Raw genomic sequence first — 25333 nt, forward strand, 5'->3', positions numbered from 1 at the left:
ATGCTTGGTGGTGAGGAGCCTGGTATCTGGAACTGTGTTCAGGAGAAGTTATCAGCGTGATTAAAGTAAAACAAAGTCTGGGCCGGGCGCGGTGGCTCACGCCTGTAATCCCCAGCACTTTGGGAGGCCGAGGCGCGCGGATCACAAGGTCAGGAGATCGACACCATCCTGGCTAACACGGTGAAACCCCGTCTCTACTAAAAATACAAAAAATTAGCTGGGCGTGGTGGCGGGTGCCTGTAGTTCCAGCTACTCGGGAGGCTGAGGAAGGAGAATGGCGTGAACCCAGAAGGCAGAGCTTGCAGTGAGCCGAGATTGCGCCATTGCACTCCAGCCTGGGCGACAGAGCGAGACTCCGTCTCAAACAAACAAACAAACAAAAAACAAGCAAAAAAAAAAAAACAACAAAAAAACAAAGTCTGTCCATCTTAGCAACCACTTTGATACTGGAGAAAGGCTCCTGTCCAGAAGGAAGGGCACAGTAGTGAGGTACTTGCCAATGAGCTGGGTAGAGCTGCCACTGGCTGGCTTCGGGAAGTGTTTATCACTGACTGGCTCATGTTCAGAAGCTTGGAGTGAGGCTGTTGTGTACTGGTTGATTTTCAGAGTACGTGTACTGATCTAAAATTATGTAAATTAATGGCAAGTACTTGTTAGTGACTTGGGACTTTGGTCAAAAAACAGTCTTTTCCTTTCCTGAATATGAAAAATAAGTTCTTTTAATTAGCAGCCTCCCCTCTTCACTGTTTTTTCTTCCTGCAGTCCAACTAACAGAACAGACCATAAAGGTCTGTCCAGATCATTATTTATGGAAGTATGAGATATATATATTTCAGCTGGTGTTAACATTTTATTTAAGTGCCAGTTACTGAGCAGAAAAATAGCTGTAACTACGAGTTTTTGTAATTTATTGGAAAAAGCTAAATATAAGACATTTAGGGTGTCCTCCCAAAGTCAACACAGGACAAGATCATTTAATATAGGACATGTCCTGTGTATACAGGATGCCTAGCAACTGTATGTAGCCACGGGTGTTTTGGTTGTTAAATGAATCTGTCCTAAAAGGTTCTACGCACATCTAGGTCCTTGGAAGGGAGAGGGCTAAAACGGCGAGTGGAAACCATGGTTTCCCTGAGGACTGCCCAGCTGAGGACCCAAGCAAGATCCTGGGCTTGGGCCTCTTAGAGATGACAAAGCAGGCGCCATTCTCCCTTCACCTGCACGGCCCAGGCTTCAGGTGAGCCACGGGGCCAAGGCGGCCAACAGCTGAGGCGCAGCCCGTGAACTGGGGGCCCACTTGTGCCTAGAGGGCGAGGTCTTGGTAGAGCCAGGCTGTATCAGTCCGTGACACTCCAGCCAGAGGCGATGCCGACGGCTGCCGGAGAAAGCCGGGCTTAGAGCGCCACAGTTCCACGCCCGCCGCCGGCCTCTCAGCCCAGCCGGTCGCCTCAACCTCGCCTCTTCCGCAGGGCGGGGCCAGCCATGAAAGGCGGGGCGGGTCTGGCCACGGGGCGACCGAGATGGCGGCCTCCGGGGGCCTAGAGGGACCCTGGGCGTGCACTCGCCCTTCCGGCTCGGCATTTAGTTAGTGACCAGCTCCTCGGCGTTCTGCAGAGCGTGGGTTTCAGCGAGTTCTACGTGCCAGGTCCGCCCGGTGCCGGCTTCCTCGCTGCCCCTGGCGGCTCGTCAGCCCCCACTACCCCTGAACTTGGTCCCAATGGCGGCCCGCCCCTCCTTCACCCGGACCGTGGGCATCTGGGCCTCGCCGAAGCCGCCAAGGTGGCTGCTCGGGCTTCTAGAGCCCGTGTCCAGCCCTTTGCCACCGAGGCCTGATCCTCTTTTCTGCCCTAAAGAACTTGCCCTGACAGCCTCTGGCTCCCGGTACTGACGTTTCTGATGTTTGGGGTTGCCTGTTTTCTTGGGTGGAGTGTTAAGATCACGGTTGGGTGGGGTCTGCGGTCAGCATCACCCACTGGGACGCTGAGTATTTTACCCTTAATCCGCATTCAGCCACCCCAGTCCCTCTTCTCCTGAGGTTCTTTCTTTTGGGTCCACGTCATCGTCCCTGTAAGCATTCTGTAAAGACTCTTTACGTTTGTAGAGACCCAACACAATAGGGACAGGGCTCTTGGGTCCCTCAGTTTACCCGTACGAATGGGCTCAAAAAAAGCTCTTCGGACTGAGCAGGCAGGTGGAAGATTGTCCTGAAGACTAGGCAGAACAATTCATAAGAAGTTTGGGGCTATCAGCGTGAGAACAATTAGAGGGAGTCCTAGTAGAATCTCCGTGCATCCAGTGCTGGAAATGTGGAAACTGGGAGGGCCATAGGTTGCTGTAGGTGGTGGACGACAGGGTCCTTAGCACTCATGGCTCTTTTTCTCTTAGCTCTTGAGGATCTTGCTTGTCCAAACCCAGAAGACAGTGCATGAAGCCAGGGGACATCCGCCATGCTCCAAACAACTTGGCCTCAGGTGAGCTGAGCTTCTTTCAGTGTTTTTGTTTGTTTGTTTATGTTTTTTTACTCACATTAGCTATCAGATAATCAGGAAAGGATGAGGAAGGCCTAACTTGGCCAAGCTGTGTTTTCCCCTTTGTATCTATCTCCAGGGCTATGGCAGATGTAAATATGTGCTGGGGAAATGAAAGTTTTGTGTATAGAGAGTGGTGAGTTTGGATGTATAGATTTAAATGGAAGAAAGGGGACCTATACCAAGAAATTCTTTCTGAATGTGGAAATCCAGATCGTGTTCTAGAAATGAAAGTCACCTACTGAAATCAGACTCATTTTTTGTGAGACAGAGTCTCACTCTGTCGCCCAAGCTGGAGTGTAGTGGCACTATGATCTCGGCTCACTGCAGCTTCTGCCTCCTGGGTTCAAGTGATTCCCATACCTCAGCCTCCTAAGTAGCTGGGATTACAGGTGTGCGCCGCCACGTGTGGCTAATTTTTGTATTTTTAGTAGAGACGGGGTTTACACCACGTTGGCCAGGCTGGTCTTGAACTCCTGAGCTCAGGTGATCCACCCGCTTCGGCTTCCCAAAGTGCTGGGATTATAGGCATGAGCCACCGCACTAGCTTGAAATCAGAAATTCTTTATTGGAGAGATTGCCCACAAATTGTATTGTATGTATCCCAGAGAGACTAGTATTGTTGCTTTAATATACATTTTCTAAATGCTAGATGCAAGGACTCTGAAGTTGCAGAGAAAGCTGGATGTACTCTAGAAACTGGAAGGGGTCAGAGAAAGTGGTTCAATATGAGATGGAAGAAATAGATACCTGTATTATAGGTCATGGTGAGGACAGTGGTTTCTGTACTGGTTCATTGGGAAGGCACTGAAGAATTTTAAGCAGGGGGATGACATGGTTGGATTTACATATTAAAAAGATTTTCCCAGCCCTTAGTGGCAAATTGACGGTAGAAAGGTGTTGGTCAATTAAGAAGATATTAAGTGTTGTCCTTTTATTTTTTTTGTTTTTGAGACGGAGTTTCGCCTTTGTTGTCCAGGCTTGAGTGCAATGGCGCTATCTCGGCTCACCGCAACCTCCATCTCCCAGGTTCAGGCAATTCTCCTGCCTTAGCCTCCCAAGTAGCTGGGATTACAGGCATGCACCTGTTTTTTGTTTGTTTGTTTGTTTGTTTGAGATGGAGTCTCACTGCAACACCCAGGCTAGAGTGCAATGGTGCGATCTTCGCTCACTGCAACCTCCACTTCCCTTGTTCAAGTGATTCTCCTGCCTCAGCCTCCCGAGTAGATGGAATTACAGGTGCCCGCCACCATGTCCGGCTAATTTTTGTATTTTTAGTAGAGACGGGGGTTCTCCATGTTGGTCAGCTGATCTCGAACTCCCGACCTCAGGTGATCCGCCTGCCTCGGCCTCCCAAAGTGTTGGGATTACAGGCATGAGCCACTGTGCCTGGCAAGTGTTGTCCATTTTTAAATTTTTTTTTTTTTGAGACAGAGTCTCACTCTGCCACCCAGGCTGGAGTGCAGTGGCATGATCTCAGCTCACTGCAACCTCCACCTCCCGGATTCAAGCAATTCTCCTACCTCAGCCTCCTGAGTAGCTGGGATTACAGGTGCACACCACCATGCTGGGCTTATTTTTGTATTTTTAGTAGAGATGGGGTTTCACCATGTTGGCCAGGCTGCATTTTACTTTTTAATGTAATTAATTTATTTGTAGTTTTTATTTTCTGGAGCAGTTTTAGGTTCACAGCAAAATTAAATGGAAGGTACAGAGATTTCCCATATATTCCCTGCCCCTACACATGTATATACAAGTTCTGATAGAAGTTCAAATACAAGTCTGGTATCAGCACAGTAAAATGTCAGTGTCTTTAAAAGAATGGAAATGCTTTTTTTCTTTCCTTATTCTCTGATATGTCCTAAACAGCATATGTGGTTTGATTGAGAAATAACTTACCCTGAAACGACTTAACACTGGTACTTAAAATAGTTTTTTAGAGCAGTTTTAGTTGATAACAAAATTGGGCAGAGAGCAAGAGTTCCCATTTATCTCCTGCCACCACAAAACACACAACCTTCTTCAATATTAATATTCCACACCAGAGTAACACATTTGTGACAAGGAGTGAACCTACACTGACACATCATTGCCATCCAAAGTTGATAGTTTACATTAGGGTTCACTCTTGATGGATGACACATATCCACTATTATAGTATTATATAAGCAGAATAGTTTCACTGCCCTAAAAATACCTTATGCTCCTCTTATCCATCCTTACTTTCCCCTTAGTCCCGTCCCAATTGACAACCATCAATTGATTTTTGTATTCTCTTCATAGTTTTGCCAGTTCCAAAATGTCATATAGCCAGAATCACACAGTACATAGCATTTTCAGATTGACTTCTTTCATTTAGTGGTAATGCATTTCGTTTCCTCTGTGTCTTTTCATGGCTTGATAGATCATTTTGTTTTAGTGCTGAATAATATTCCATTGTCTATATATACTACAGCTTATCCATTCACCTACTGAAGGACATCTCGGTTGCTTCCAAGTTTTGGCGATGATGAATAAAAGCCCCTGTAAATGTCCATGTACTGGTTTTTATGTGGACATAAGTTTCCAACTCCTAAATTTAGTTAAGCACCAAGGAGCATGACTGCTGGGTTGTATGGTAAGAGTGTGTTTAGTTTGTAAGAAATTGACGAACTGTCTTCCAAAGTGGCTGTCCCATTTCGCATTCATTAGCACCAGCAGTGAATGAGAGTTCTGTTGTTTCACATCCTGGCCAGCATTTGGTGTTGTCAGTGTTTTGGATTTTGGCCTTTCTAATAGGTATGTAGTGGTGTCTCACTGTTTTTATTGCAATTCCCTAATGACATATAATCTTGAGCGTAGTTTCATATGCCTATTTGCTATCTGTATATTTGCTTTGTTGAGGTGTCTGTTGAGGTCTTTTGCCTGTTTCTTAATTGGCTTGTTCATAAAGAGTTCTTTGTACATTTTGGATAATAGTGCTTTATCAGATATGTCTTCAGCAAATATTTTCTCCCAGACTTTAGCATGTCTTCTCATTTTCTTAATGTGTTATCCTTTTAAAATATAGTTTAATTCCCCCTCATTTTGTTTTCAGTTGTTTTCTCCAAAACATTGTTTGCTAGTTTTTCACACATGCCTGTAATCCCAGCCTGGATGCCAGGCTGTAAGAATCAGCAGCAGTTACGGGCTCCAGAGCTGGGTAGATGGGAGAGTGTTGGGGCTCCCCATTTGAAAGTGGAACTGCTGGCTGAGGGCTCGCCCCTGGCTGTGGTGGTGGGTGTTCTTGTTGAGCAGACCTTACATGGGGCTCAGAGTTGTGGATGCAGGCAGGTTTATCCCTTCCCTGAAGCTCAAGCTGCTCCCTTCCTTCTACTTCTCACTCAGAGATTGAGCAGGAACCTGTTGTTTCAGGAGTCAGTGACCTTTGAGGATGTGGCTGTTTACTTCACCCAGAATCAATGGGCCAGCCTCGACCCTGCGCAGAGGGCCCTGTACGGGGAGGTGATGCTGGAGAATTATGCAAATGTGGCTTCTCTGGGTAAGGCCTCCCTCTGTGGCCCTTTGTAACAGTTTGCTATCTTCCTCAGATGTTTTGGGGATTCTAGTAGCCCTTGGGTTTGATGACTTCAGAGGAGAGTTTTGCAATCACCAGCCTCCAGAAATACTGGGTAGGGAAATCCTTGGTTCTCTTTGTTTTTTGTTTGTTTGTTTGTTTTGTTTGTTTGTTTGTTTTGAGACAGAGTCTCGCTCTGTCACCTAGGCTGGAGGGCAGTGGCATAGCCATGGCTCACTGCAGCCTCAAACTCCTGGGCTCAAGCAATTCTCCTGTTTCAGCCTCCCAAGTAGCTGGGACTATAGGCGTGTGCCACTGTGCCTGGCTTCTCTTTGGTTTTGAAATTAGACTTCCTTATACTCCAGGAACAGTGTGGTCCTGGGCCCTGAGGGAAAGCATTCTTTCTGGCACCCTAAGTGAGCCCTTTGTTCCTTTGTCCATCCAGTTTTCTGGGGATGTTGGCCCTCCCTTTGTGGAAGGTTCTCCCAGGGGAGCAGTAGGTACATTTTTCCTGAGGGAGTTTGCCTTCTTCTGAGTCAGGGCCAGAATGCAGTTTCTTTCTGAGGAGAATCATACCTCCTTGGCTTTATCGTGGAGCACAGTTTGGACTTCCTTGTCAGAACTCTCACTTGGTCTGCTGGTGTTCAATTTCTCTCCCAAGTAGCCTGATGGAGGGTGGGCTGAGAAAGATCCCAGGAATAGCTCGGGACGTCTCCCCTCAATTTGTCTTTCTCTTTTCTTCATGAAGTAGCGTTTCCATTCCCCAAACCTGCTCTGATCTCCCACCTGGAGAGAGGGGAAGCACCATGGGGCCCAGATCCCTGGGACACTGAGATTCTGAGAGGCATCAGTCAAGGTGAGTATGAGAATCCAGTGGTTAAGTTTCTTGTTTTGCCTTCCTGGTTTACTAGGTAAGAAGTGTTTCTTATGCTGCAGGGTACAAATCTCCCAGTTATTTATAAGTCGATACTCACTGTACTCTCTGACCTCACACTGAGTTCTGACCCTGAGCTTTGAAAGACCACCTCTGGGAGTACATGGCCTCACGCTGTCTGCACATTCATGTGGCTATCCTCCAAGGCAGAAAAGCTGTGACCCAGTAGCTCCTAAACCACTTCTTTCTTACTTACTGGTGGAAGAGTTTTAATTGTATGCCATTTTTCATTGCAAAGAAGTGGGGTTTCAGCCAAATTTAAGGAAAATATGATTTTTTGGGGCCAAACTGATTTATTTGTGCTATAGCTATAAATTTTACTTTAGGCCTTCAGCCCTGAAAAGAATGGCTTTAATTTGCCTTTTTAGTATCTAAATCACTTAAGAGTTTCATTTGCCATAATCTTTAGATCTACATTATATTTACCGTAGATGGGACTATAGAGGAAAGGGCTAGGAATATTCTCCCATCATAGCCCCCTACGCACACACATGCATACACACAAACACATGCACACACGCACATGTGCACACACACACCACCTAAAATTTCCCTGAGATGGCTTACCAGTCCTGGAAGGTTTTGTTTACTTGCGTTTCCGTTTCTTCAGAAGAAAATTTTCAAGCCTTCTCACACATTTATGCTTTTGTATATAGTGGTTCCTTTAGCACAGGTACCACAGTGGCTTACAGCTCTCTGATCCAACTTCTGTTCCAGCTGACTTTCTGAAACTAATCATCTTGTATCCCTGAATATTTTGTGGGATATTTAAATATAGGATAATTAGGACATTGTTTAGAATTTGGGGTGATTGCCTGGGTTACAGGTAGGGCTTTGGGATCTAGTTTTTTCCTGGTTTGTGTTTCTCAGTCTGCAAGACCTCTTGTAGTGCTGGAGCTGCTTCTCTATTCTTCCCAGTCTCTCATTCCTTTCTCCTCTTCTGGGTTTCTGTCTCTCTTTAAACTTTTTTCACATTTCTCACTGTTCTTTCTTATTCTCTCCTTCTTTTTTCTTTTTTGTCCCTCCTGCCTTCTTTCCTTCTCATTCTTGATTCTCCTTCTTCCCATCACCTACCTTAGTTCAATTTTCCAGCCTTCCTTGTGGGGAGCACTTCCTGGCTATCTTTCCTGTTCCATTTCTGTGTCTTTACTTCTCCAATTCTATGTCATTATTTTTCTATTTTTTTGAGACAGGGTCTAGCTCCGCTGCCCAGGCTGAAGTGCAGTGGCATGATCTCCACTCACTGCAACCTCTGCCTCCCGGGCTTAAGTGATCCTCCCACCTCAGCCTCCCTAGTAGCTAGGACCACAGGGGTGCGCCACCATGCCCGGCTAATTTTTGTATTTTTTTGTGGAGATGGGATTTCACCATGTTGCCCAGTCTGGTCTCGAACTCCTGAGCTCAAGCCATCCGCCTGCCTCAGCCTCCCAAAGTGCCAACATTACAGGCATGAGCCACCACACCTGGCCTGTCATTATTTTTCTTTGTCTCTGTCATCCTCCTTTATAGATGCTTGTATATAACCATTTCACAGGTATCTTTAAAAATTACATTCTACAAGAGAAAATTAGGAACACTGGATCCTACTTTTCTTCCAGTTTTGTAACTAGGAACACTTGTGGTTTCTTTGGTCAGGTGGTGAGTCCTGGATCAAAAATGAAGGGCTAGTTATAAAGCAGGAAGCCTCTGAAGAAACAGAGTTGCGCAGAATGCCAGTAGGAGGACTTCTCAGGAACGTTTCTCAGCACTTTGATTTTAAAAGGAAGGCACTGAAGCAGACTTTCAATCTAAATCCAAATCTGATACTTCGAGGTGGAATGAAGTTCTATGAATGTAAAGAATGTGGGAAAATCTTCCGATATAACTCAAAGCTTATTCGGCATCAGATGAGTCATACTGGGGAAAAGCCCTTTAAGTGTAAGGAGTGTGGCAAAGCTTTCAAGTCCAGCTATGATTGTATTGTACATGAGAAAAACCACATTGGAGAAGGGCCCTATGAATGTAAGGAGTGTGGCAAAGGTTTGAGTTCCAACACAGCCTTGACTCAACATCAGAGGATCCACACTGGAGAGAAACCCTATGAATGTAAAGAGTGTGGAAAGGCTTTCCGTAGGAGTGCGGCATACCTGCAGCATCAGAGATTACACACGGGAGAGAAACTCTATAAATGTAAGGAATGTTGGAAAGCTTTCGGTTGTAGGTCACTTTTTATTGTCCATCAGAGAATTCATACTGGGGAGAAACCTTATCAATGTAAGGAGTGTGGCAAAGCCTTCACCCAGAAAATAGCCTCCATTCAGCATCAGAGAGTTCACACTGGGGAGAAGCCTTATGAATGTAAGGTGTGTGGGAAAGCCTTCAAATGGTATGGAAGTTTTGTTCAGCATCAGAAATTGCACCCTGTGGAGAAGAAGCCAGTCAAGGTCCTTGGGCCATCCCTGGTCAGTCCCCAGTGCCCCTCTCCAGCCATACCTCCTGTTCTTCTCCAGGGATCCTGTTCTGCTTCAGCCGTGGCTGTGCCTTCACTGACCTTTCCACATGCTGTGCTCATTCCTACCTCTGGGAATTTGTTCATGCTGCTGCCTACATCTGGAATACCTTCTTCATCTGCCCAAATAGTGCGTGTCTTCCAGGGTCTTACTCCCACTGTGAAACCTTCCCCAGTTATTCTCACCCCTTCTTCTCACTCCTCATGAGCTTTATCTTGGCAGTCTTACGGCTCTTATGCCTAGCAAATTTCCAGCCTAATTTTATATATTTTTTTGAGAAAGGGTCTTGCTCTGTCACCCAGGCTAGAGTGCGGTGGTGTGATCTTGGCTCACTGCAACCTCCCCCTCCTGGGTTCAAGCGATTCTCCTCCTTCAGACTCTCGAATAGCTGGGATTACAGGCACGCCCAGCTAATTTCTGTATTTTTAGAAGAGATGGGGTTTCGCCATCTTGGCCAGGCTGGTCTCAAACACCTGACCTCAAGTGATCCGCCTGCCTTGGCTCCCCAAAGTGCTGGGATTACAGGAGTGAGCCACTGTGCCCAGCCTCCAACCTAATTTGAGTTTCATTTGTATTTTTTTCATCACCTTACATGTGTTAACAGCTGTTTCAACATAAACTCCATTACAATCTATATACATTTAAAGACCGTGTTTACATAATCTCTTCTGGGTAGAAAATGGAAATACTTAACCTTTGCATTGGTCCCTTTCAGGCTTGAACAACAGTGGCTGTATCTGCATCGTGGGGTTGCTGGTGGTAGAACACTTTGGTGTTAGGAAAGTTTGGAAAAGAGGATATCCCTGTATTAGGCCATTATGATTAGAGATAAGCAGCCTGGGAGAAACATACAAGACCTGTGGCTACTGGTAGAGAATTGGAATAAGCTTCCAACAATGGACTGTAGAGATTAATGGAGATTGTTTAGTGGGCCCATGGCTAGGTGGGGTATTAATACAGTTGAAGTTATGTTGCCCTTGGCACAGATCTTTGAGAATCTCATACATCTGTGAAAAAGATAATGTGAAATAAACAGTAAAAAAAAAAAGTATGTTGATGGCAGTGAGAGTAATCATGTCTTTAAACGTGAAGTTTTTTTTCTTTAGTTTTGCTCTTGATAGCTAGATGTTTCTTTTAACTTTTATTTCCTAAGTAAATATACACAAAGGCATTCATCTTTGTTGAATCTGTTGTGCAGATTTTTCTTGATGAGCATTCTGGTTTTTTTTCTTTGTGAGCACTGGCTTCTATATTTTATTTCATATTTATGAATTGTAAATATGAATTTAATTACTAAAGAAATAAAAATAATGGTGTAAAGCCAACTCGAGGGGAATCTGAATAAGCCTCCAAAATTTTTTTTTTTAAGAAATAAAGGGAGCTGTGTAGTGGGTCAGTGGCTAGGTAGGTTAGTGAAGTGGAATTTGGGGTTGCTCTTGGAAGTGGCCTTGATGAGGATCCTTTACAACTATTCAGAGGACTGTGTGAAGTAGTTACTGGAAAAAGAACTTGAATTATGCATTTATTGGCATTAATGTAAACAGTAAGTCCTAAGCATTGATGGAAGGGTCCATACATTTTTTTTTTTTTTTTTTTTTTTTTTTGCTGATGTTGCTATCTACATGTTTCTCTATAGCAATTAATAGCAAAACCTTTACATTCTTGGTTTTTAAACTTTACCATGTGCCTGAATTACATAGTGTGCTTGTAAAAAGAAGAGTTTTCTCTCTTGCACAAATTCTGATTTTGGCTATCTGTGGTGATGGCCAGATCTTTAGCATGGACCATACTTTGAGAGATATGCTTCAAACAGAAAATGCCCACCCCTCCTCCTTTACCCAGCATAAACTCTATGGTAAATTCTTAAAATAATTGCCTTACAGTCTCCGTTAACTCCCTTGCCCTTCTCTTGCTTTGTCATGCTCGCTTGGCAAAACCTCATCTCTGACTAAATGCAGTTCTTTGCCTTCTCTGTTCCTGCACCAAAAATGATCAGGAGAAAGCATATTACCAGGCTGAACTGTCACTTTAAATTCATGACCAGTAACTTCATGGAGGCCCTTAATGTTTCCTGATGGTCATACTACAATTTTTGGAGTCCACTTAACTCCCCTGCTTTCCTAGGCCACTACTTTATACTTCCTCTCTTCTGTAACTTCCAAAGCATCCCTCTCAGTTCTCATGCTCAGCTGATGGTTATGTTTCTGCCTTCTGCGAGAGAACAGCAAGCTCCAGAAAGTGGCTGCGCCTTCAGCCCCGTGCTAGAATGAGAACATATGGAGCCAACTTGAGTTCGGAAGGGCTGTGGCCACCTCGTTTCGCCCATCTACTTTTCAGCTTGCCGTATCTGATTCTTCACCACCGTATTCTCAGTCACTTCCACTAAACAGTGCCAGTGTTTTAAGGTTCTGTCACACTCAGTAACCCACTTCTGGTTCCTCATTCTGTGTCAGTGATCAGCAGTAGACTGAAGAATCCACCTTAGATTTGCTCCATACTATTAATTAGCTTACAAAATATCTAAGAGGAGCTAAGCTGGGATGCCACATAGGCAGAAGCCAGGAAAAATGACCAACCACAGAACCAAGTGGTTCCAGTGGAAACTCAGCAGCTGCTGGTGCCTGCTACTGGACTGCCACCCCCCATTGAAGAGACTGGACCACCAGGAAGGTCGTTTCACATTCTGTAGTAAAAATACCCCTACAATCATTTTGGTAGGGTCTTCTGTCTTCAGCCAGGGTGTACCTGCTCGGTGGGAGTTGGTTATATATGTATGTCCAAGTTGCAGGGGCTTCTGGGAAATACAGGTTTTGGATTCTGCCTGGGAAGAGAGTCATAGTATGAAGAAGTCTGAAAATGGGGAAGGGATTTTCAGAATATGTTGAGCAGCTGTAAAATATCAGATACCCATTATAGGCATTGAAGGTTACCTAAATGACAGAAGGATGCACTATATTCATGGGTAGGAAAGATTAGTTTCATCAAGATTTCAATTTTTATCAATTCATAAATTAAAAACAATATAAAAATTCCAGAGGGGTGTGTGTATAGAGAGGCAAAGGACACAGAGTAGCTAACCTAGTTTTGAAGAAGAAGATGGGGGGTTTTATGCTACCAGATATTATATACAATGATCATCAAACACAGAACAAAGCAAAAAACAAACTCCCCAAACCCAAGTTGAAACAAAAAAAACCCCCAGACTGTAATAGTATTATTATTATTTTTAAAGATGGAATCTTGCTCTGTTGCTCAGGCTGGAGTGCAGTGATGCAATCTTGGCTCACTGCAACCTACACCTCCCGGGTTCAAGTGATTCTCTTGCCTCAGCCTCCTGAGTAGTGTGTGCCACCACGCCCAGCTAATTTTTAAATTTTTAGTAAAGACAGGGTTTCACCATGTTGGCCAGGCTGGTCTTGAACTCCTGGCAGCCTCAAGTGATCCACCCACCTCGGTCTCCCAAAGTGTTGGGATTACAGGCATGAGCCACTGCACCTGGCCTGTAACATGATTTGCTGAAATTTTTAAAAATCTAAAATAATGTACTGTTTAGAAATATACATATTTTATACAAAATTATAAAGAAAGCATAGAGAGGTAAGCATTAGTGGCACAGCTGAGAAAATATAAAAGGTAGTTCTGTCTCTATCCTGTCTCCTTTATTCTGCTACTGCTCTCATTCTGTCTCATCCCAGGAATCCATTCCCAAGTGCTGCCTGCCAATCGTCCAGCACCCTCCACCTTTGCCACCTAGTTCTTGTTGTAAAACAGATGTTTGTTTCTAAAATATAATGAATTAATGATTATCAAAGTACAGGCATACCTCATTTTATTGCAGTTTGTTTTATTGTGTCTTGCGGATATTGCATTTTTTACAAACTGAAGGTTTGTGGCAGGCCTGTGTTGAGCAAGACTATCAGTGCCATTTTTTTTCAACAGCATGTGCTCACTTCATTTTTCTGTGTCTTACACAGAAACTTAAAATATTTCAAACTTTTCATTATATGTGTTTTGGTGATTAGTGACTTTTATGTTTCTATTGTAATTGTTTTGGGGTGCCACAGACTGCATCCATGTAAGACAGTGAGCTTAGTTGATGTGTGTGTGTGTGTTCTGATTACTCCACTAACTGATGGTTCCCCATCTCTCTCCCTCTCCTCAGACCTCGCTATTCTCTCAGACACAACAGTATTGAAATTAGACCAATTGATAACCTTACAAACACCTTTAAGTGTTTAAGTGAAAAAGTCACATGCCTCTCACTTTAAATCAAAAGCTAGAAATGATTAAGCTTAGTGAGGAAGGCTAATGTCAACAGCTGAGATAGGCCAAAAGCTAGACTGCTTCTGCCAAACAGTCAAGTTGTGAATGCAAAAGAAAAGTTCTTGAAGGAAATGAAAAGTACTTCTCCAGGGAACACATGAACGATAATAAAGTGGCCAGGTGCAGTGGCTGACACCTAGAATCCCAGCACTTCGGGGAGCCAAAGTGGGAGGATCCCCTGAAGCCAGGAGTCCGAGACCAGCTTGGGCCACAAAGTGAGACCCCTGTCTCTACAAAAAATTAAAAATTTAGCTGGGTGTGGTTGTGCATGCCTGTAGTCCGATCTACTTGGGAGGCTGAAGTGAGAGGATCCCTTTAGCCAGGGAGTTCGAGACTGCAATGAGCTATGATTGTGCCACTGCACTCTAGCCTGTGTGACAGAATGAAACCGAAAAAAGTGAAACAGCATTATTACTGATATGGAGAAAGTTTTAGGGGTCTGGATCAAACCAACCACAAATTCCCTTAAGCCAAAACCTAATCCAGAGCAAGGCCATAACTTCCATTGTATGAAGGCTGAGAGAAGTGAGGAAGCTGCAGGAAAGTTTGAAGCTAGCAGAGGTTGGTTCATGAGGTTTAAGAAGTCATCTTATCATAAAAGTGCAAGGTGAAGCAGCAAGTGCTGGTGTAGAAGCTGTAGCAATTTATCCAGATCTAGCTAAGTTAATTGATGAAGTTGCTACACCACGAGATTTTCAGTGTATTCCAAACAGCCTTCTTTTGGAAGAAGAAACCATCTAGGACTTTCATGGAGAAGAGAAGTTAATCCCTGGCTTAAAAGCATCAAAGGACAGCTCGTCTCTCTTGTTAGGGGTTCATGCAGCTGGTAACTTTAAGTTGAAGCCAATGCTCATTTACCATTCAGAAAATCCTAGGGCCCATAAGAATTACGCTAAATCCACTCTGCCTGTGCTCTAGAAATGGAAGATCAAAGCCTGGATGACAGCACATCTGTTTACAGCATGGATTACTGAATATTTTAAGCCCACTGTTGAGACCTACTAAATATTAGGAAAAAAGAATTCTGTCAGGTGTGGTGGCTCACACTTGTAATCCCAACACTTTGGGAGGCCAAGGCAGGTGGATCAGTTGAGGTCAGGAGTTTGAGACCAGCCTGACCAACATGGAGAAACCCTATCTCTACTAAAAATACAAAAATTAGCTGGATGTGGTGGTGTGTGCCTGTAATCCCAGCTACTTGGGAGGCTGAGGCAGGAGAATTGCTTGAATCCGGAGGCAGAGGTTGCAGTGAGCTGAGGTTGCACCACTGTGCTTCAGCCTGGGTAACAGAGTGAGACTGTCTCAAAAAAAAAAAAAAAATTTAGTTCCAAATATTACTGCTCATTGATAATGTGTCTGGTCACCCAAGAGTTCTGATGGAGATGTACAAAGAGATTAATGTTTTTATGTCTGCTAAACAACATCCATTCTGCAGGATCCATTACTCCATGGTTCAAGGAGTAATTTTGACTTTCAAGTATTATTTAAGGAATACATTTTGTAAGGCTGTGGCTGCCATAGTGGTTCTTCTGTACAAAGTAACTTGAAAACCTTCTGGAAAGGATTCATCATTCTAGATGCCATTAAGGACATTTGTGATTCATGGGAGAAGGTCAAAATATCAACATTAACAGGAGTTCAGAAGACATTGACCTCAACCCTGATGGATGATCTTGAGGGGTTCAAGACTTCAGTGGACGAAGTAACTGCAGATGTGGTGGAAATAGCAAGATAACTAGACTTAGAAGTGGAACCTGCATATGTGACTGAATTGCTGCAATCTCATGATAAAACGTGAACAAATGAGGAGTTGCTTCTAATAGAAGAGCCACAAAAGTGGTTTCTTGAGATGGAAACTACTCCTGATGAAGATCCTGTGACCATTGTTGAAATGACAACAAAGGACTTAGAATATTACATAAACTTAGTTGATAAAACAGCAGCAGAGTTTGAGAGGATTGACTTCAATTTTGAAGAATGTTCCACTGTGGGTAAAAGGCTATCCAACAGCAACACATGCTACAGATAAATCTTTCGGAAAGGAAGAGTCAGTTGATGTTGCAGCCTTCCTTGTTGTCTCATTTAAAGAAATCTCTAGAGCCACACTAACCTTCAGCAACCACCACACCGATCATTCAGCAGCCATCAACAGTGAAGCAAGACTGTCTTCCAGCAACAAAGACTCACTGAAGACTTAGATTATCGTTAGCATCTTTTAGCAATAAAATATTTTTAAATTAAAGTATGTACATTGTCAGATATAATGCTATTGTAAACTTAATAGACTATAGTATAGATTAAACATAACTTTTATAGGTACTGGAAAATAAAAATAATTGTGTGACTCCCTTTATTGTGTTAAACATTTTATTACAGTTGTCTGGAAGCAAACCTGCAATATCTCCAAGATATGCCTGTATTTTTCAAAATGTGGTCTTTTAACATTGCTATGAAGTTTATCAGTAATAATATCTTATTTCATGGTTGTCCAGAAAGAAGTTACATAACTTGTCTTAATCTAAAAATCATATCATTTAAAAAGCCTGATTATTTAATATCTTTCATAAAGAAAAGTTTTGACAATTTGTTTTTAAGAGACAGAGTTTTCTATGTTGCCCAAACGATTTGAACTCTGGGGTCAAGCGATCCTTCTCCCTCAGCCTCCCAAGTAACTGGGACTACAGGGCATTTGACAGTTGTATTACATGAAACCCAATTGTAAGGCTAGCTCATATCTTTCTCTTAAATGAATCAGCAACAAGTGTTACGATTTCATTTCCACTGGTCTACTTATTTGTTTCAATGGATTTGTGGTGTTATAGGAAATTTCAGTTGGCCCAAAAGTTTCAATCTACTCCATTTTGCTGCTTCCACAAGGACACCTTGGATTTTAATAATGATAAAAAGAGATACTTTCCTGGTACTATTCCCCATTTGACATTTAAGCACAGGGCATTGAAAGGTTAGACTTTTACATTTCAGGTTTGTATAGAAAGAAATGAGGCTCCGGAGAGAGTAAATGACCTTGCTAATGGTTGCAGTGGTTGGGGACAAAGTTGAAGTATATTAATGTGCACACTCAGCCCTGATGCTAACTTTCTAACAATAACAGTCTCAAGTTATAACAGCAGTTTTCAGTGTATCAAGTAATTACTTACATGAAATAGGGTTTTTTTTTTGTTTTTATTTCTGTTTTTGCAGGTAGTCTTAGCAGTTCAATTGTAATTTGTTCTTCAGTAACTATCAAACTGGTTGATTATGGAAGGAGTGATGTCCATTAGATTGTAGAGGTGTAAATAATGAGTGTCAAATATATAGGCAGCAGAAATCTGAAGACAAATTGTGCCTGTTACTGAGAAGGGAGGTTCTCTTCACAGTTGCTGTGAGCTGGGGACAGAGCAATTTTCTTGTACTTTTCAGATCTCTCATTTTCCATAAACAAAGTGCTTAATTGTTTTATAAACAACCTAGAAGGGATGTCTATATCACTTGTACGGATTGTCCATTTTTAATCTCTTGATTATATAAGCAGCTTTTTTTTTTTTTTTTTGAGACGGAGTTTTTGCCCTTGTTGCCCAGGCTGGAGTGCAATGGCATGATCTCGGCTCACCGCAACCTCTGCCTCCTGGGTTCAAGCGAGTCTCCTGCCTTAGCCTCCTGAGTAGCTGGGATTACAGGCATGTGCCACCATGTCTGGCTAATTTTGTATTTTTAGTAGAGACGGGGTTTCTCCATATTGGTCAGGCTAGTCTGGAACTCCCAACCTCCTGTGATCCACCCGCCTGGGCCTCCCAAAGTGCTGGGATTACAGGCGTGAGCCACCGCGCCAGGCTATATAAGCACCTTTTAAATTTAAAGAATTGCCCGGCGCGGTGGCTCACGCCTGTAATCCCAGCACTTTGGAAAGCTGAGGCGGGCGGATCACGAGGTCAGGAGATCGAGACCATCCTGGCTAACACGGTGAAACCCCTTCTTTACTAAAAATCCAAAAAAAAACTAGCCGGTCATGGTGGCGGGCGCCTGTAGTCCCAGCTACTCAGGAGGCTGAGCCAGGAGAATGGCATGAACCCGGGAGGTGGAGCTTGCAGTGAGTAGAGATTGCAGCACAGCACTCCAGCCTGGGCGACAGAGCGAGACTCCGTCTCAAGAAAAAAAAAAAAAATTAAAGAATTGTTTTCTACTCAAGCAGGGAACTGCTTAGGGCAAACCTGCCTTCTATTCAAAGTCACTCCTCTGCTCACTGAGATAGATGCATATCTGATCTGCCTCCTTTGGAAAGAGTAATCAGAAACTCTAAAGAATGTAACCCTTTGTGTATCACCTAGCTGACCTGGAAGCTCTCTCGGTGCTTCAAGTCTTCCTGCCTTTTCTTCAAGTTGTTCCGCCTCTCCAGACCGACCCAATGTACTTCTTACATATATTGATTGATGTCTCATGTCTCTCCCTAAATATATAAAACCAAGCTGTGCCCTGACCACCTTGGGCACATATCAGGATTTCCTGAGGCTATGTCACGGGCACATCCTCAATCTTTGCAAAATAAACTTTCTAAATTAACCGAAATAAATAAATAAATGTTTTCTAACTATAAAAGAAATATGTGCTTAGAGCAAAAAACTTACCTAGAAAAGTACCTAGGCCTGAATTCCACCACTTTTAATATTTGGTGAACACACATATGTACACATACACAAATTATAAATTGCATATTCTATTGTACGTTTCTGTTTCTCAGCAGAATATCATGCACATGTCCCAATTAACAAGCTATAATATGTTTAATGGATGCATCATATTACATTCCATGGACTTATACTCTTTACGTAAGCAGTCTCATTATTGAACATTTAGGATATTTCCATTTTGAATCTCATTTATTTATTTAGAGACAGGATCTCGCTTTGTCACCCAGGCTGGAGTGCAGTGGTGCAATCACAGGTCGCTGCAATCACTGCCTTCTGGGCTCAGGCGATACTCCTGCCTCAGCCTCCTGAGTAGCTGGGATTACAGGCATGTGCCACCACAACTGGCTAATTTTTTCATTTTTTGTAGAGACAGGTTGTCACCATGTTACCCAGGCTGGTCTCAAACTCCTGGGCTCAAGTGCTCTTCCTTCCTTGGCCTCCCAAAGGGCTGGGATTACAAGCATGAGACACCGTACCCAGCCTTTGAATCTCTTTTAAATACTTTGAGAAACAACTTGTACATACATGATGATACAGTCATGATTTTTAAAAGTTTATTTCCAAGGATTTTTTTTTTTTAATAAAAGAAATAGGGCCAGGTCTGGCGGCTCATGCCTGTAAATGCAGCACTTTGAGAGGCTGAGGCAGGTAGATCACTTGAGCCCAGGAGTTGGAGACCAGCCTGGGTAACATGGTGACAACCTGTCTCTACAAAAAATGAAAAAATTAGCCAGTTGTGGTGACACATGCCTGTAATCCCAGCTACTCAGGAGGCTGAGGCAGGAGTATCACCTGAGCACAGAAGGCAGTGATTGCAGCAACCTGTGATTGCACCACTGCACTCCAGCCTGGGTGACAGAGTGAGACCCTGTCTCAAAAAAAGAGAGAAATAGAGAAGAAAGAAAAAGAAGGACGGAGGGAGGGAGGAAGGAAGGAAGAGAAATATTTAAATTAAAGTGAAGGGAGGAAGGAAGGAAAATATTTCAATTAAGGTGGAGATCCCTTTTGTTGTTCTCCCTGTTTCCCTCTGTTATTTTCCCAGAGTTCATAAGAAATATATAATATTGCTTTATGTATTTATTTTTGAGACAGGGTCTTACTCTGTCACCCAGGCTGGAGTGCAATGGCCCAGTCATGGCTCACTGCTTCCTAGGCCTCTTGGTCTCAAGCAATCCTCCTACCTCAGCCTCCCTAGTAGCTGGGACTCCAGGTGTCCGTCACCACACCTGGCTAATTTTTTAATTTTATAGAGATGGATTCTTTTTTCTTTTTCTTTTTCTTTTTTTTTTTTTTTTTGAGATGGAGTCTCCCTCTGTCACCCAGGCTGGAGTGCAGTGGCACGATCTCGGCTCACTACAACCTCCACCTCCTGGGTTCAAGCGATTCTCCTGCTTCAGACTCCGAAATAGCTGGGATTACGCACCTGCCACCATGCCTGGCTAATTTTTTTGTATTTTTAGTAGAGACGGAGTTTCACCCTGTTGGCCAGGCTGGTTTCAAACTCCTGACCTCAAATGATCTGCCTGCCTCGGCCTCCCAAAGTGCTAGGATTACAGGTGTGAGCCACCACGACTGGTGAGATGAGTTCTTGCTGTGTTGCCTAGGCTGGTCTCGAACTCCTGGCCTCCAGCCTCGGCTTACCAAAGTGCTGGGATTGCAGATGTGAGCCAGGAGACTCACATCTCCTGCATCCATTAAACATAGCTTACTTGTTAATTGGGAGATGTGCACAATATTCTGCTAATTTGTACATTTTAAAAAGTTACATAGATGCTGTTGTTCCAGGGGCACTGGAGACAGTTATGCCAGGTACAACTATGTACAGTGATTCTATATTAGTTTTAGTGTATCATTTAGCAACTTTTTTCTATTAACAAATTGCTTGAGATATAGTACTATAGAACATGTGGTTTAGCAAAATTAGGGAATAAACCAAAAAAGAGAAAAGCTTTGTGTCCAGGAAATGGAGGATCAAATATTCATAGAAAAGTGAAGGAACAGGAAGACAATTGTGCGCCTGTCTTAGGCAACAACCAGCTCAAATTAGTGGAGGAGGAGGAGGATGAAAAACTGAGAAGAAGGACTCCAGGAAAAAAGGGCAAAAAATTAAAAAATCCCAATCCATTATTGTACGATGTCAGAACACCAAAGATAAAGAAAAGATTACACATCAGGAAATTGGATTCAGAATGGCATCAGGCTTCTCAATAGCAACATGGGATGCTGAAAGATAGTGAAGGATCGCCTTCAAAATCCTAAAGAAAATTATTTTCAACCTAGAATTACACCCATAGTCAAATATCCATCAAAAGTAAATTTATGTGAGCAGAATGCCACGCACTGACTGATAAATGTACTGACAATGCTGGAGTTAGAAAAATAATCATATTGCAAGCATTATAGTAAAGATTGGTTCAGGTAACAATCATTAATGGATGCTGAATCTAGAGGGAAATTTAATGAGGAGGAGAATATTTGTACAGTCTTAAATATCTACCCATGGAAAGCTTATTAGTTGCAAGAGAAAGCACAGTAAGCATCTAGAGATTGTACAACATCTTGACTGGACACAAAAAATTAACACCACCAATGAGAAGTATGTAGAAATTGTGATCTCCATATGTGATGATCTGAAAAAGGCACATCACTTGAATGAATTTTCTAACCAGAGACAAATATCTGGATCTAACCACAAGGATGCACCAGATAAGCCCAAAATAGAGTACGTTATATTACAAAAGGAGTTTCCGTATTCTTAAAAAAGTGTTAATTGGTGTAAAAGACAAAGATTGAGAAAAGATTCCAGATTATGGGTGACTAAAGAGACATGTCAACTAAATGCAATGCTTGATCTGACTGAATCTTCTACTAGAGGAGAAATAAACTGCTAAAACAGACATTGTTGGGCCAATTTACAACATTAGAATCTAGACAATATATGAAAACATTGGATCAATGTTAAATTTACTAAAGTTGATAACTGTGTTATGGTTATTTGGATAATATTTTATTCCATAGAAATATTATATATACACTGAAGTGTTTATAGAAAAAGGGCCATGGTGTATGTAACTTTTTTTTTTTTTTTTTTGAGACGGAGTTTTGCTCTTTTTGCCCAGGCTGGAGTGCAATGGCATGATCTCGGCTCACCGCAACCTCCACCTCCCGGGTTCAAGTGATTCTCCTGCCTCAGCCTCCCGAGTAACTGAGATTACAGGCATGCGCCACCATACCTGGCTAATTTTGTATTTTTAGTAGAGATGGAGTTTCACCATGTTGGTCAGGCTGGTCTCAAACTCCTGACCTCAGGTTATCTGCCCGCCTCAGCCTACCTAAGTGCTGGGATTACAGGCATGAGCCACCACGCCCGGCCTATGTAACTTATCCTTAAATATTTTAGAAAAAAATGATTATTTGTCTATCTAATCTTCTATCACATATTCATTCACCCATCCACAAGAGAGAAAGAAAGGAAGAAAAAGAAAATGCTGAAGAAAATTGAGTAAAATATTAATAAGTGAGTCTGGGTAAAGGGTAACAAGTGTTTCATGTATATTCTTATTCTTAACAGCTCTTCTATAAATTTGAAATTTTTCCAAAACAAAAAAATATTATAAAGATATTTTAAGCATTCAGGCACTAAATAATTTAACCATCATGTTATAAGAATATGTGTGTTTCAGAAAAATGAGGAAATAATAAAAAGATTTAGGGGATCCAGGAAATTGGGTATCCAGCACAGAAGAAGGAGAGAATGATTCTCCTTCTCTCGTACAATTGTATACTAGGGTTAGGCAGCAACCAATCAAGATTCTAATAGAACAATAAGAGGTTGTGAGAGGGAGATATTCTGGAGAAAAAAAGGTGGGGGGAATTGATAGATTGCTTGAGGTGCTTAAGTGTTGGGGAAAATACTGTTTGACAGGTCTGTGGGAGAAAAGGGTCATAAAAAACAAAGCAAATTACAAAAAGAATTCAGGCTACTGTGAACTACAGGAAAAACAAAGTTGAGTGAGAAAAAATGTAATTAGAAAGCACTACTTAGTTTAGAAAGTAATATTTATGCAGCCATGATAATGTAAATGCTGCATTTCATTACAACCAAAATTTATGGATATAATAATATTGAGAGAATGAGAGTAATAATGTTGGGAGAATGGGAGTATAGTGAGATGTAAAACAGCTAAATCCTCAATAATTGCAACAGGAACTTAACTGATTCTAGCTAAAATGGATAACTACCTCTATGAAGAGCAGTGTAAACACATGTGGCAGCTACAGTTGGTTGTCTACAAAACGTCCAATCGCTTTCTTCCTTCTGTCTGGGTTTCGTTCAGCATTCCCTCCCTCCATTAGCCATGCACAGCAAGGTGCATCTCCAGAGGGTAGACATTGCTTGCTCCAAGTCAATTATGCTGTTTCTGTACCCCTTCCTGACCAGCTAGGGCACAGCAATGTGCTGCAATTCTAGCCAATAACACACAAGGGAGGGCTTCTTAGGAGCTTGAAGGAGTAAATTTTTTACTCTTACAAAAGAGACACTGAGGAAGTGGCCTTTCGGTATTGTCACGTCTGGATGTGGTATTCAGAGCTGTTGCATTCATCTTGTGAGCCTGAGGTGAGCCAGACAAAATGACAGAGGGCAGACAGAGCCCAGATAATCTCCGAGAAGTGGAGCCCGGATCACACTACACCTTATATTTTCTTTTGGAAACATCTTTAAAAGATAAAATCAACATAAAATAAATATAAAGTAAAAAAAAAAAAAAAAGAAACTAGTACTTTTTGCCATCTAAATCCTTCATCCAGATGTTATTGTGAACAGGGTGCACATTATTTAGGTCATTTTCCATATGCATATGTGATTTTTAAAATAAATGTATGTATGTTCATACATACATGAACACATATACAATTTTTAAAAAGCCCAGTGGGGATCATACTATAGGCCAGTGATTCTCAAACTTGAAAATGCTTAAGAATTCTCTGGAGGGTTTCTTAAATACAGATTACTAGATCCTATTCACAGAAATGCCACACTGCAGGGCATGCTCAGTCCTTCCAAGGATTAGTGGGCAGACACATCTGGAGGCCTGGCCACCTCAGACCTTCTGAACATTCATGACTCATGTCTCCACTCCTCCCACTGCTCTCTCGAGTCTTGAGGGAATAATCCCATTCTAGATTCCCCTTCTCAAACAGAAAAACACAAGGCCTGCATTGAATCCTCTCTCCAGGCTAGTTAATTCCCTCAATAAACTTAGGCTTTTAACAGAAAATGCCTGTTTTTAGGGATTATTTTCATGTCAGTAGATTCCAATGTGCAGTTTCTTTCCCTCCTTCTCTCCCTCCCTCCCTCTCTCTTTCTTCTTTTTTTCTTTTTCTTTCATTCTTTTTTTTAAGAAACATAAACACTTATTATTATTATACTTTAAGTTCTAGGGTACATGTGCGCAACGTGCAGGTTTGTTACATATGTATACATGTGCCATGTTGGTGTGCTGCACCCATTAACTAGTCATTTACATTAGGTATATCTCCTAATGCTATCCCTCCCCCCTCCCCCCACCCCACGACAGGCCCCGGTGTGTGATGTTCCCCACCCTGTGTCCAAGTGTTCTCATTGTTCAATTCCCACTTATGAGTGAGAACATGTGGTGTTTGGTTTTCTGTCCTTGTGATAGTTTGCTCAGAATGATGATTTTCAGCTTCATCCATGACCCTACAAAGGACATGAACTCACCCTTTTTTGAAACACAAACACTTTTTAACTGCTCCCATGAAAAGAGAAAAATCCAGATTTTAGTACCCGAGATACTGGCTACTCTCCTGGTAGAGGAAACAAAAATAACTCACTCCTTGATGGTTGGCAGCAGCAAAATCAAGCAAACGAACCGTAAGTCACTTTTTAAATTGCCCTGCCACATCCATGTATGCCAGATGCTGCAGTAAGACCCATCAGATGAACCTTTTCAAGATGCTTTCTGCCTGATTTACTCTTTCTGCTCTTTACAATATATTTTCCCTGCAAATGAGTGCATGCTCATTCTGCCTGATTTTCTACCTCCCGGCAAACCTTCATTACAAAGATACTGAGAAACAGGCTGGCAGAAACCTTCAGGGAACATCAGCAGACTTGAATCTAAAATGATTATGGGCCGGCGCGATGGCTCATGCCTGTAATCCCAGCACTTTGGGAGGCTGAGGTAGGCAGATCACTTGAGGTCAAGAGTTTGAGACCAGCCTGACCAACATGGTGAAACCCCGTCTCTACTAAAAATACAAAAATTAGCCGGACATGGTGGCGGGCACCTGTAATTCCATCTACTCGGAAGGCTGAGGCAGGAGAATCACTTGAACAAGGGAAGCGGAGGTTGCAGTGAGCCAAGATCGTGCCATTGCACTGTAGCCTGGGTGTTGCGGTGAGACTGTCTCAAAAAACAAACAAACACAAAACAAAACAACAAAAAAATGATGATTGGCTGGCATGGTGGCTCATGCCTGTGATTCCAGCACTTGGGGAGGCCTAGGCAGATGGATCACTTGAGGTCAGGAGTTCTGACCAGCCTGGCCAACACGGTGAAACCCTGTCTCTACTAAAAAATACAAAAATTAGATGCGTGGTGGTGCGCGCCTGTAATCTCAGCTACTCGGGAGGCTGAGGCAGGATCATTGCTTGAACTTGGGAGGCAGAGGTTGCAGTGAGCCGAGATCATGCCTCTGCACTCCAGCCTGAGCAACAGAGCGAGATCCTGTCTCAACAAACAAACAAACAAACAAACAAACAGAAAAAATGATAACTGTTCTTTGAAGACAAATTTATTCTAAATTAAGTGTGC

General features: G+C 42.7%; 1 protein-coding gene across 11 annotated transcripts; it reads left to right on the forward strand.

Annotated features, from left to right (window-relative positions):
• Positions 1-939: 939 nt before the first annotated feature.
• ZNF621 (zinc finger protein 621) lies at positions 940-16162 on the forward strand. 11 transcript variants are annotated; one of them, XM_063602753.1, is made up of 5 exons: positions 940-1237; positions 2386-2471; positions 6098-6178; positions 6812-6919; positions 8633-16162. In XM_063602753.1, exons 2-5 carry the CDS (start codon positions 2426-2428, stop codon positions 9691-9693), a joined length of 1296 nt encoding a protein of 431 aa, XP_063458823.1. In that variant the 5' UTR covers positions 940-1237; positions 2386-2425; the 3' UTR covers positions 9694-16162. The 11 variants fall into 11 exon arrangements, with proteins under 11 accessions (XP_063458823.1, XP_063458826.1, XP_063458818.1 ...); XM_063602748.1 differs by lacking the exon at positions 6098-6178 and adding an exon at positions 5922-6048 and having other exon boundaries at positions 978-1237; XM_063602752.1 differs by lacking the exon at positions 940-1237 and adding an exon at positions 1276-1645.
• Positions 16163-25333: the final 9171 nt, after the last annotated feature.

This window comes from Pan paniscus, chromosome 2, assembly GCF_029289425.2.
Source record: "Pan paniscus chromosome 2, NHGRI_mPanPan1-v2.0_pri, whole genome shotgun sequence".
NCBI classification, from domain to species: domain Eukaryota; kingdom Metazoa; phylum Chordata; class Mammalia; order Primates; family Hominidae; genus Pan; species Pan paniscus.

Excerpts from the sequence above, each read along its gene's own strand:
- ZNF621 (XM_063602748.1), top strand. The coding sequence starts at position 2,448 with ATGCTCCAAACAACTTGGCCTCAG. Across the intron at positions 2,472-5,921 it reads TCCAAACAACTTGGCCTCAG|GAGTCAGTGACCTTTGAGGA; the intron begins GTGAGCTGAGCT and ends CTGTTGTTTCAG. Across the intron at positions 6,920-8,632 it reads TCTGAGAGGCATCAGTCAAG|GTGGTGAGTCCTGGATCAAA; the intron begins GTGAGTATGAGA and ends TTCTTTGGTCAG.